Below are 12634 nucleotides of genomic sequence, written 5' to 3'. Positions count from 1 at the left end.
ATTTTTTTTAATGTTTATTTATTTTTGAGAGAGCGCAAGCAGGAAAAGGGCAGAGAGAGAGACACAGATCCGAAGCAGGCTCCACGTTTTGAGCTGTCAGCACTAAGTCTGACGCAGAGTTCAAACTCATGAACTGCAAGATCATGACCTGAGCCAAATGAGCCACCCAGGCACCCTTATACTATTGTAATTTTCTGAAGAGAGGTTTTTACTTTCCAGTTTTGTGATACCTCTATTTAGGAGAGATGAGGATGTTAATTACCTTTTTGTACCCAAGGAAGGGTATTGTTTCAAATTGCTTTTAGTTTTAAAATTTTTTCAGTCTACGTGACTCTTTCTCCCACTACCACCAAAAACAGTAGCAAAAAAACAATGACAACAAAAACAGTAATAATGAAAAAACAGCATAATTTATTGATTGCTTACTATGTACAAGGTTCTGTGCTAAGCATGATAAATACTATATCTAAGTTTTGTTATAAAACTTACCAAGGCATTCATATTCCATTTATGAATAAATTGAAGTTTAAATGGTTAAGCAAAGGGGCGCGTCCAACTTTGGCTCAGGTCCTGATCTCCCAGTTCATGGATTTGAGCCCTGCATGGGACTCTGTGCTGACAGCTCCGAGCCTGGAATCTGCTTCAGGTTCTGTGTCTTCCTCGCTCTCTGCCCCTACCGCTCCCCCACCCCCACCCGCCGCCAAAATAAATAAACATTAAAAATTTTTTTTTAATGGTTAAGCAAGCAAGGCCTTCAGATATACACATCTGGTATGTGTGGAGCTGGGGTTCAAACGAGTTCTTTTTTCCTACAAATACTGTATTTTTAATTACTCCACTGTTGTATCTCTCTGCGTATGTTCATTCACAGACTATCCCTGATGACCTCTAGGGCTTCCTAAGGAGATTGAAACAAGGGTTGAGGTGGAATGTGGGGCAGTTAGAATCTTGATATTATGATCATGTTATTTGTTTAGTTGCTTTTCTGGTTTCTTTTTATGTAGGGCTAATAGAGGGACTACTGGTTTATATTAGAGCCTTAATGTATGCAGAAAGCTTTCAGTTTTTTAAAAAAAATTTTTTTAATGTTTTTTAATTTATTTTTGAGACAGAGACAGAGCATGAGCAGGGGAGGGGCAGAGAGAGGAGGAGACACAGAATCTGAAGCCGGATCCAGGCTCTGAGCTGTCAGCACAGAGCCCGACGTGGGGCTTAAACTCACAGAGTGTGAGATCATGACCAGAGCTGAAGTTGGACGCTCAACCTACTGAGCCACCCAGGTGCCCCCCGAGAGCTTTTAGTTTTGATTGAAGAATAAAATTATCTACTTCCTATGAATAGCAGCTATAATCACAAAATAAAATAGGAATTAATTTGCTTTACATACTCTATTCAAACTCTCTGCAGCATTTATGAGTGTTACCCAGACTTTTTGTGAAGCTTTCTTTAGGTCTTTATGAACATTACCCTCCATTAGTTCTCTCTTCCTCTAGGTTCCGCTATCATCCTGTGCATATACCTGTCTTAAGGCTTTCTGTATCATACTGAAATAATTCATATGTCAGTCTTCACATCTAGACGGTGAATTGTTTTTTAATAAACTTTTTATTTTAAGTAGGCTCCATGCTCTGTTGAACTCAACGACCCTGAGATCAAGAGATGGGTGCTCTAGCAACTGAGCCAGCCAGGCGCCCCTGACATTATTTATTTTTATTGCTTTTGTGTCAAGACTCTTGCTAAAGAGAGAAGCAAGAGTCTTACATTTCTGGTGTTCCTCTGACCACTGCTCTCAAGTCATTTTATTTTATTTTATTATTTTTTTTTTTTTTTAGGAATTTTTAAAACTTTAATACAGTTCCCAATCAGTGTGCTGGGTTCATTTCAGCTCCTTTACTGCCAAACCTGGGGGCAGGGACTGCTTCAGTTTCTCTGCCTTCTCTTTGTCTGTGATGACCAAAGTGTAAAGGTATCTGCTGCATCGGACTTTGAACTTCACATTATCCTTATTTTTCTTGATCTTGACGGACTTGGCATCCTTTCGCCTGGCCGTGAGCAGAAAGTCCTTGATTTCTTCAATCTTGCGAGGCATGGTTACGAGGGGCGCAGGCGAGCGCGCGGCAGGCAGCACCCAGGAGACACTCGCGGCGAGCAGCAAGAAGGGAGCTCAAGTCATTTTAAAGTGGAGCTGTGATTGTCCTTGTGTAGCTAAAACACTTCATTGACCATTTCCTGTTGAATAAAGTCCATATTTCTTAGTTCTCTGTCAGGTTTTCCAGGGTCCCTTTCCTAATGGAAATTTCTATTCTTCGTGTACATTGTACACTACTCAGACTGGGTTACATACTGTTACCCTTTTTTATTATTTATTAATTTATTTTTATTTTTAAAAATTTATTTATTTTTGGGGCGCTTGGGTGGCTCAGTTGCTTGAGCGTCTGACTTCGGCTCAGGTCATGATCTCGCGGTTTGTGAGTTCGGGCCCTGCGTCGGGCTCTGTGCTGACAGCTTGGAGCCTGCAGCCTGCTTCGAATTCTGTATCTTCCTCTCTCTCTGCCCCTCCCCTGCTCATGCTCTGTCTCTCTCTGTCTCTCAAAAATAAATAAATGTTAAAAAAAATTTTTTTAATTAATTAATTTTTTAATTTCTATCCAAGTTAGTTAGCAAATAGTGCAACAATGATTTCAGGAGTAGATTCCTTAATGCCCCTTACCCATTTAGCCCATCCCCACCTCCCACAACCCCTCCAGCAACTCTGTTCTCCATATTTAAGAGTCTCTTATGTTTTGTCCTCCCTGTTTTTGTATTATTTTTGCTTCCTTTCCCTTATATTCATCTGTTTTGTATCTTAAAGTCCTTATATGAGTGAAGTCATATGATACTTGTCTTTCTCTAATTTCGCTTAGCATAATACCCTCTAGTTCCATCCATGTAGTTACAAATGGCAAGATTTCATTCCTTTTGATTGCCGAGTAATACTCCATTGTATATATACACATCTTCTTTATCCATTCATCCATCGATGGACATTTGGGCTCTTTCCATACTTTGGCTATTGTTGAAGTGCTGCAGTAAACATGGGGGTACATGTGCCCTTTCAAAACAGCATACCTGTATCCCTTGGATAAATACCTAGTAGTGCAGTTGCTGGGTTTTAGGGTAGTTCTATTTTTAATATTTTGAGGAACGTCCATACAGTTTTTCAGAGTGACTGCACCAGTTTGCATTCCCACCAGCAGGGCAAAAGAGATCCTCTTTCTCTACATCCTCACCAACATCTGTTGTTGCCTGAATTGTTAATGTTAGTCATTCTGACAGGTGTGAAGTGGTATCTCACTCTGGTTTTGATTTGTATTTCCCTGATGATGAGTGATGTTGAGCATCTTTTCATGTGTCAGTTGGCCTTCTGGATGTCTTCTTTGGAGAAGTGTCTATTCAAGTCTTTTGCTCATTTCTTCACTGGATTATTTGTGTTTTGGGTGTTGAGTTTGATAAGGTCTTTATAGATTTTGGATACTAACCCTTTATCTGATATGTCATTTGCAAATATCTTCTCCCATTCCGTTGATTGCCTTTTAGTTTTGCTGATTGTTTCCTTTGCTGTGCAGACTAGAAGTTTTTATTTTGATGAGGTCCTGATAGTTCATTTTTTATTGGGTTTCCCTTGCCTCTGGAGACGTGTTGAGTAAGAAATGGCTGCAGCCAAGGTCAAAGAGGTTTTTGCCTGCTTTCTCCTCAAGGATTTTGATGGCTTCCTGTCTTATTACATTTAGGTCTTTCATCCATTTTGAGTTTATTTTTGTGTATGGTGTAAGAAAGTCCAGGTTCATTTTTCTGCATGTTGCTGTCCAGTTTTCCCAGCACTTGCTGAAGAGACTGTTTTTATTCCGTTGGATATTCTTTCCTACTGTCAGAAATTAGTTGGCCATACATTTGTGGGTTAATTTCTGGGTTCTGTATTCTATTCCATTGATCTGAGTGTCTGTTTTTGTGACATCCTCTTTTTTATATTTATACACTTTTGCGGGTATTGTGTCTTGTCCATGGTTTTCACCATACACTCTGACCCATTCTCCTGATAGCCACTGTAAATGCTGGTTTCTCCACAAAGCTCTCAGGCATCTCCCTGACTGCTGCAGCCTCCACCAGAAGAAGTTGCCATCTCTCCAGCTGAACTCTTACTAGCACTTGGACTGTCGGATAGCATTGCCTTACTAAGTGATAAATTCCTTGAGAGCAAGTTTCTTGCCTTTGTTTTCTCTGCTATTTTGAATTATTGCATTGTATATATATACACATCAAATTGAATATAAAAATCACATTTTGGTTTTTTAGTTTCAAGGAAATTGGTCAGAGGACTATCTTGTTAAAAATTCTTCCTCTGAGGACACTTGTTGGGATGAGCACTGGGTGTTGTATGTAAGCCAATTTAAAAATATATTATATTCATAAAAAAATGAATAAAAGAAAAAAGTTCTTCCTCTTCATTGGTCTACAGGTAAATGCATTCAATCCAGAAATTACATAGCTGTAAACAATGTATTTATTCCTTCAGTTTGGGAAAGAATTTTTATCCAGATTTATATTTATTTTAAATATATTTACCATTCTTTGTATTGACTCTCTTCCTTCTCTTCTAGGGCACTGTCTTTAACCTTGAATCAGAGGAGGAGGAATACCCTGGAATCGTTGCAGAAGATAGCAATGACATTTATATCCTGCCCAGTGACAACTCTGGACAAGTTAGTCCTCCAGAGTCTCCTACTGTGACCACTTCTTGGCAGTCAGAGAGCTTACCTGTTTCACTCTCAGCCAGTCAGAGTTGGCACACAGAAAGCCTACCAGTGTCCCTAGGTCCTGAGTCCTGGCAACAGATTGCAATGGATCCTGAAGAAGTCAAAAGCTTAGATAGCAATGGGGCTGGAGAGAAGAGCGAGAACAATTCTTCTAATTCTGACATTGTGCATGTGGAAAAAGAAGAAATACCTGAAGGTGTGGAAGAGGCTGCTGTGGCGTCTGTAGTCTTGCCAACCAAGGAGCTGCAGGAGGCATTCCCTGAAGCACCTGCTCCCTTGCTTCCGCATATCACTGCTACTTCCGTGCTGGAGGTGAGGGAACCTGACACAGAAGCGATTGCAGTTGAGAAAGTCAGCCCTGCTACATCGTTGTTTGTGGAACTTGGTGAAGAAGAGAACTTGATGAAGACAAAAGCAGCAGCAGTTGAATCTGTTGAACTAGAAGAGGAAGTGATCCCTGCACTGGAACCCACAGAAACACTGCTGAGTGAAAAGGAGATGCATGTAAAGAGAGAGAGTCTTCAAGAAGGGCCCTCCCCTGCTGCAGAAGAGAAGGCCTTCCCCCTGTCTGAGGGCAAGTCTATACTGCTGTTTGGAGGCGCCGCCGCTGTTGCCATCCTGGCAGTGGCAGTTGGGGTAGCACTGGCTCTGAGAAAGAAATAGCAGATCTTTCAGAAGAGAAAGAAGACAAAAAATATGTAAAGTCTTAGCTGTACTGACTGAATTGGATCCACCAACAACTGATTGGACATTTGTGGAACACTCTGGGATAATGGGGGACTTCTGCTCAACAAGGCATAAATTGATCCACATAGTAGGGCTTGAGGTAGAGGGCATTCACGTTTGTCTGTTAAGTTCCAAGGACCGTGGCTCATGCTCAGTTCAGAATCTCTTGAGTAAAGTACTCCCTCTAGAACAGGGCTTCTCAACCTTGCCATCAATGACATCATGATTAATCCTATGTTGTAGGGGGCTGTACTGTGCACTGTAGGATGTTTAGCAACATCTGTGGCCTCTACCCACTAAATACCAGTAGCACCGTTCCCCCAGTTGTGACAACCAAAAATGTCTCCCAACATTGCCAAATGTCCCCTGGGGGCAAAATTGTTCCCGTTGAGAGCCACAGCTTTAGAGGGAGAGGGTTAATTTAAGAGAATCTACGATAGAAATTCCTAGGCCAACAGGGCTTAGCTGTGGGCTCCTCAGCTACTGATTTGTTCCTGCCCTTGGAAATTCATCTTTCCTGACCAACATGCTGTGTTTTGCAGCCATTCCTTTGTGGATCTTCTTTTTTCCCCCACCTTCTTAGTCCTGTAGCGTGAGGGTGCTCTCCCCTTATGTCTCTGCTGCCTCTCAGGTACTGCACTGTTCCTCTTCACCCCCACGTTCTTTGTTAAGATCCCACGGGAGAGCATTTGCTCTGTGCCCACTAAGTCCCTGATGCTTCCTACGGCTCCACCTTGTTAAAGATGTTACCTTTAGTAATCTTTAAAAAAAATAAATATAACAGAGACCTAGGGCTCCCTGCCTGTGAATGCAAAGGCAAGTAACTGGCTAAAGAGGGACATTTGTCTCATTTAGAAGCAGAAGGATGACTTAGATGGCCTGTCAAAGTCTCTTCTGGCCCTTTTGTGTATGGCCACCCTATGGAGCTTATGGTTACTCGCTAGCAGCATCTCTGTTGCTGGATGGTCACTGTCTAGAACCTGCATTAGTGTGTTTTCCCTTTATCTGGCCTAGTCTTCTTACTGGTCAGCCAGCTTCTCTGTGGTCTTTTGCCATGTGATAAGGATGTTAATACTTGGGCTTACAGACCAACTGAATCATAACTCTTATTAAATACAGAAGGTCTCCTAAATACCATTGAAATAAAAAGTAGTAAAAGAGAAGCTTGACTTTCTTGAGGCCACCCTCGAGATTTTAGTTTGGCTTTCAGAGTTCAAGAATTAGACTTCTTCCCTGAACTCTTTACAGTCCAAATGCCAGAGTGATAAACGAAATGATTCTAATCAGTATGTGCTAGTTGAGAATCAGTGTAATTTTCTTTCATCTGGCTGATCCCATCCCTAAAGCAGGGGGGGTGGAACCATGTCTTTTCATGCCTGAGGATCACAGTGTCACTATGCAGGACACACATGCTTGATACAGGTCATCTCAGATTTATCTTAGTAAATGTAACAAATTACTTTTTAGATCCTGAAATTTGTAATAAAATTACTTTACTATCCTGATCACCAAAACTTGACGTTTTAAATGTGCTTTCTTTTTTAAATTTATTTTTTAAAATTAAATCTTCTCCCTAAAGCAATACTATTTAAAAGCTGGTCAAGGAAAGGTCTGAAGTGTGTTTGTCTATTCAGCTTTATCATGCACTGTATCTGTATGTTCTGAGTTGTAGCGTCTTAGGGAGTGATATTTTTAAGGGTTTTGGTGCACCTTGATTAGTGTAGCTAGAGAAGAGGTGGGAGGATGGGAATTAATGTAGTAAAGATGGTTTTCACTCCTTGGACTCTGACAGTTGGCTCCGACATTGGGGTTTCTCTGTATTCTAGTTCCTACTTTTGTGCTTGCATAGGATAAGAGCACACTGGTGAGTTATCTTGATTTTTTTTTTTCTCTTTTATAATAAAATATTTTCCTTCCAGTGTTGACACTTTTAAACTCCGGAGCCCAAACCCATTAGCTGAACACATTTAAGCACTAATAGAAATCGGGTTTACTTCTGAGCTACTACAAGGAGATCTGTGGCTTAGGATATTTGGGTCTGTGTTCTCCACTAAAGGAAAGACTGAGACATGTGATAGGATGCTGCCACCTGCTGGTTTATTTTCCTATCTGTTGAACATTAACCCAAAGTGATTTGGCCAATTGCCTCTTGCTGGGTAATGGTTAATACTCTTTTCCATTGGCTTTCTCTAGGTTGAATCATTGATAGTTCTGAATAATAGTGTGTCAGGGTGCCTGATGCTTCTTCACTTCCTTATCCTCTGCTTCTGGCACTGGAGGGGAAATACCCTAATGAGGACCGCTGCTTACAGCAGTTCCTATTTTTTGCTTATTAAAAAAATTATTTCTCAGCCTCCCACCTCCCTCGTTTTTGGTGGGGCTGGTAGTCAGAGGCCATTTCTTCTCCCCCACGCCTCCCCAACTTAACATTACATCTAAATCTAAGGTAAAAAGGCAGATTAGGGATAAATCTCACTTGCTTATGGAACTCAAATGTGGAATTGAGTATCACCATTTATCATTCCTCATTCTTTAAACTATTGAGCAAAAGTTTGTATTAGTAAGTTTTCTAGATTTCTTCTTAATTGCTTTATTGACTGTAATGATTTCTGAAAACTTGGTAAAAAACCAATGAAGGTTTCTTGAGAAAAATACCAGAATTAAAGAATGCCACTTTATCGTCTTTGTATTAAAATAATAATTCTGAGCCAATAGAAATCAGTGTCTACAGTGTGCCTTACAGGGACTCTTGTATCATCATTGGCCTCTAGAAAGCTTTCTAGAAAATGAAAAGCGACTGTTGACCATCTGGTTCACACGTTCACCACACAAAGGCATCCTTGATACCTCCTCTCGCCTGTGTTTCTGTACCATCTCATATCAAAATGCAGCTACTTGACTGGGTCTGTCGTGGGAGAATAAACAATGAACCCAGGAATGGAAGTACAGCTACCATTAATTTTTTGTGGAAATCAATTTCCCCAGCCTTCATGCTAATTCCCTCTAATAATACAAAAGTAATGCCTGCTCTTTGCCTTTTTCTCTAAAAGGCATGATGTGGACAAATGTCATACCCACAGAATTTTAAAATTATTTTGAGATGTCTTATAGAAATAAAAGGTACTACAGGTAAAATTTGAGTTGGTGATCATATTTCATAGAGGGCCTGTAGACTATTTGATTACAGAAACAGATTCTGGCCTCTGAACTGATTTCCTCACAAATCCCCTTGTCTGCAGTTTCGTTTTCTGCGGTTCAGTTACCAGCAGTCAGCCGTGGCCCAGAAGTAGATGATACTTACTCCCATATCCTGAGGTCAGTAGTAGCCTAATGGTTCATCACAGTGCCTGCATCGCTCACCTCACTCATCTCATCGAGTAGGCATTTTGTCATCTCATGTCCTCATGAGGGTATTAGTATAATAAGATAGTTTGAGAGGAAGACCACATTCACAGAACTCATCACAGTATATTATCTTAATTCTATTTTCTTGTTAATGTCTACTATGCCTAATTTATAAACTAACTTTACCATAGATATGTATGTTTGGGGAAAAAAACATACATAGGGCTCAGTATTCTCCGTGGTTTCAGGCATCCACTGGGGAGGATGAGGGGGCGCTACTGTATCTCATTTAAAGCCTCAGCAACACCATACCAGAAAAATGTAGCTTTTCTGGAGGAACGAGATCTGCCATTAGTGACAACTTCCCATTACAGCATTCGTCACTGAGGAGGTTCAACTGTGAGATGGGTTTCAGTTTAGGGTGCATATTTTTCTGTATTAGAGTATCCTTTTCCTTAAAAAGTGTGGGTCATTATAATTTTAACAATAGTTGAACATTTACAATTTGCCAGAGATTGTTCTTGTGCACCATCATGTACCTTATTCCACCTTCACAGTTGCAATGGATATTCATAGTCCTCATCCCCAGCTTACGCTGTGAAGAGACCTAATTGGAGTTTAATGACTTTTCAAAAGCCTAGCATGGGAGAGGAAAAGGTGACTGGATTTTTCTGACTCCAAGTCTAGTGCTTTTTTCGGTTTTTCCCATGTTTATGACACTGCCAAGCAGGATTGGTAGGCTCTCTACAAATGGTTGTGCCAATCATGGACTGCACAAGTGCAGCCAGGCGCACCAGACTGTGCCCTGGAAGAAAGGGAGTTTTTTTCTTGATTTGTACAACGGTTCCATCTGGCCTAATCTAAAATTTGAGCATGTTCTACAGAGATAGAAGTGAAGGTTATGTCCAGAGTTATTCCGAACTTGTATGATTTTCTCTTAGTGAATGTGATGCCTTGTGGCTAAAGAATGTGCAGTTATTGTTGGTATGGATCTTTATCTTTTTTAGTGTGTCACATAAGTACTTCTGCTTATAAACAAGAGTAAGGCAGTCTGACACAGGAATCATCACCAAATGACTTGAAGACAGCGCCTTGATGCTTTCTCTTCCCTTTTCTCTACCTTTCCCCCTGCCTATGCCATGGGTTGTGAAGTGGGATGAGATGAAGTGGGGGATACCGCCAGTCATTGGCCTCTCAACATTCGAGAGGTGACTGACTTGAGAGCTGGCAAGGTACAGCCACAGACACATCTTGCTCAGAAGCTGACACTAGATAACTTTCCAGTGAAACATCTCAGTTCCACAGTACACTGGGACCTTGGCTGTGGGATACCCGTTTCTTAAAATTTAGTCACTATTTCTTAGTTACCTCATACATAGAACTCCATAGAGAGTAGAAATGGTCATGAAACTAAAATATTAAGACATCCTGGTCTTCCCTTTATTTACATAAGACTAGCCTCTGGCTGGCCATGTTCCTGTGAATTTAAACCATCAGGGCCCTCCCCATGTTTGTTTACACTGCAGTAACTCTAGCCAGGCAGCTGCTTCATAGTAAGCTCAGGTAGGAGATGTTCTCAGGGATATTTGCAAGGCCTTGTAATAAGTTAAAAAGTAGCAGCTGGTTTAAGGTGATCTTTGCCCCCTTCTCAAACTTCTAAGGGGAAATTTTATAGTGATCTTGCTCAGTGAGTGTTTTTTTGCACCACCAGAAGAAATTGGTTAATCAGTGTATTGTTATGAACAAAAGTTTTGACATTTTACTACTGTTTGTTCCAGGAATAAAAGGAAGTTGAAATACAATCTTCCCTGTTAACGGCGTCTGGAATAACTTGGGTCCTGATTTTTAGCAAGACGATTGTATTACATAGGTTGGTCCTTGGCCAGCACCAAAGGAAAAGATAGAATTTGTGTATTTTTCCAGCTATCTTAGGCTTTCATTTCTCTTTTCCTTTACATTAAAAGTGCCTCTCTCTACCTCATTCCTTGACTGAGTTCAATTTATTATTGGTTCTAATGCTCTCATCTCCTCAAAATTACTGGAATTAAATGGTAATTTTGGTAACACAGGCATTTTACTTAAGTGCATGTATTTACTTTCTCTGTATGAATTTCCATTAGCTCTCCTAACAACTCTGATTTGCTCACCTTATTTGTGGTTTATTCTGGCTCCTCCTTTTCCCTCCTGTTATCTGCCTTTTGGCCAATCTACTCTTCATCAGGGGAAAAGAACAAAATTCAAATCTATGAATTGTGCTGTTAGAAGCAGTGTGTTGGGGAGAATACATTGGAGGTTAAAATAAAGTGAGATCTGAAGATAATTGATGGATGAGTCTTTGTATTCACATGGTAATCTTAGGCCTTGGACTTCAGAGGGATTTCAGATAATCTTGGGGTCTTGATAGGTACACACTTATTTGCTTTGCCTTCAGGTTCTGAAAACATGATCTTAGCATTCAAAGGACACTCCATATTCAGGTTCCCAGTCAGCAGTGGAATTGTTGGAAAATAAAAGGCTCTGGTGCTATGACCCTTTAAGGTAGCCCTGAGCATCTCAGCAGTTAGTGCTGGATCCTAAGTGGTGAGATCAGGAATGATCTGACCTTCTGACTATACCAGATAATCCACCTGACTTTCAGATATGCCAAGCAGCTTCTGGAGAAGAAAGCTTTTTACTTTTTATTTATTCATTTAAGAATCCAGCCTTGTTAAGCTGCTAGAGGTGAGGCAAGAATTTTTTTTTTAATGTATTTACTTATTTTAAGAGAGACAGAGTGTGAGTGGGGGGAGAGGGGGAAGACCACAGAGAGGGGGAGAATCCCAAGCAGGCTCCAGACAGCACAGAGCCCAATGCGGGGCTCGAACTCACAAAACTGTGAGTTCGATCATGACCTGAGCTGAGATCAAGAGTTGGACATTTAAGTGACTGAGCCACCCAGGTGCCCCAGACAACTTTTTATCTTTAACCAAGGAATTTCCATTGCTTAATTCAAATATTTAAAAAAACAGGATGAAACACATTCTCTAAATTAAAAAAACTTTTGTTATATCCATGACGAGTAAAATCCACCAACTTCCAGGATAGGTCTCAGTCATTCTGGCTGGGATGTGCTCAAGACTGGGAACATTCGTTTTTGATACAGTGGACTCTTTTCATAATGCTGGTTTGGGGACAAGAAGGTGATAATTTTGCCTCATGGCTGAGAAGGTCTAACTTGGTCTGAAGAAATTTACACCAACACATATGTATAAGCTGTATGAAAATGGTGGCCTACTGTATCAATTTAAGCAAAACTGGCAGATAAAGATGTGAAAAGTTGTATTATAAGAGATAGTCTGGAATTATCTGTCGTTTTTAGAGCTCTTTTTTTCTTCCATTAGAGTTGACTTCGTAAATTGTTCCTTTCAGAAGAAAGTGTCCCCCCACCCCTAGTGAGAATCTGATTGAACTGACTGATACACGTATGGATGAGTGGGTATGTATATGTGTGATTCAACCTGTTTCCACTGTGATATGAATCCTTCAAAAAAAAAAAAAAAAAGTCCACTCCAAAACATAACAGCATTACCAGTTTATTTCCAAATGGTGGCCTTCTTACTGCACGGCTTTTAGTATTTGCAACATACTGCAGATAGCAGATTGAGGCCCAGCCCTAGTGTGGTATGTATTTAATGCTGAACAATGCAGTCATATTTCTTTTCTGATTAAACTCTCAAGGAACAGAAAAGTGTTTTTGGTAACAAGAAAGTATTTCTTAGTACCTATTACTC

At 40.4% G+C, this 12634-nt stretch overlaps 2 protein-coding genes across 17 annotated transcripts in view; one reads left to right on the top strand and one right to left on the bottom strand.

The window, feature by feature from the left end:
* Positions 1-11182, top strand: part of BCL2L13 (BCL2 like 13) — a 93166-nt gene extending 81984 nt beyond the window's left edge. For 11 of the 16 annotated variants that reach the window (XM_045465288.1, XM_045465283.1, XM_045465285.1 and 8 more), the window contains one exon: positions 4638-7033. In XM_045465288.1, the coding sequence (XP_045321244.1) occupies positions 4638-5456 (819 nt within the window). In that variant the 3' untranslated portion in view covers positions 5457-7033. Of the gene's footprint in view, positions 1-4637 lie in introns of all 16 variants that reach the window. The other 5 variants (XM_045465284.1, XM_045465281.1, XM_045465282.1 and 2 more) reach the window with 3 other exon arrangements.
* LOC123591268 (60S ribosomal protein L38) lies at positions 1832-2175 on the bottom strand. The gene has a single exon (XM_045465300.1). The coding sequence runs from the start codon at positions 2087-2089 to the stop codon at positions 1877-1879; it is 213 nt and encodes a 70-aa protein (XP_045321256.1). The 5' UTR covers positions 2090-2175; the 3' UTR covers positions 1832-1876.
* Positions 11183-12634: the final 1452 nt, after the last annotated feature.

Source organism: Leopardus geoffroyi, chromosome B4, assembly GCF_018350155.1.
Source record: "Leopardus geoffroyi isolate Oge1 chromosome B4, O.geoffroyi_Oge1_pat1.0, whole genome shotgun sequence".
In the NCBI taxonomy this organism is placed as follows: domain Eukaryota; kingdom Metazoa; phylum Chordata; class Mammalia; order Carnivora; family Felidae; genus Leopardus; species Leopardus geoffroyi.
Note: the sequence above shows the minus strand (reverse complement) of the source record. Positions and strands in the feature narration are given on the sequence as shown.

Excerpts from the sequence above, each read along its gene's own strand:
- LOC123591268 (XM_045465300.1), bottom strand. The coding sequence starts at position 2,089 with ATGCCTCGCAAGATTGAAGAAATCAAGGACTTTCTGCTCACGGCCAGG.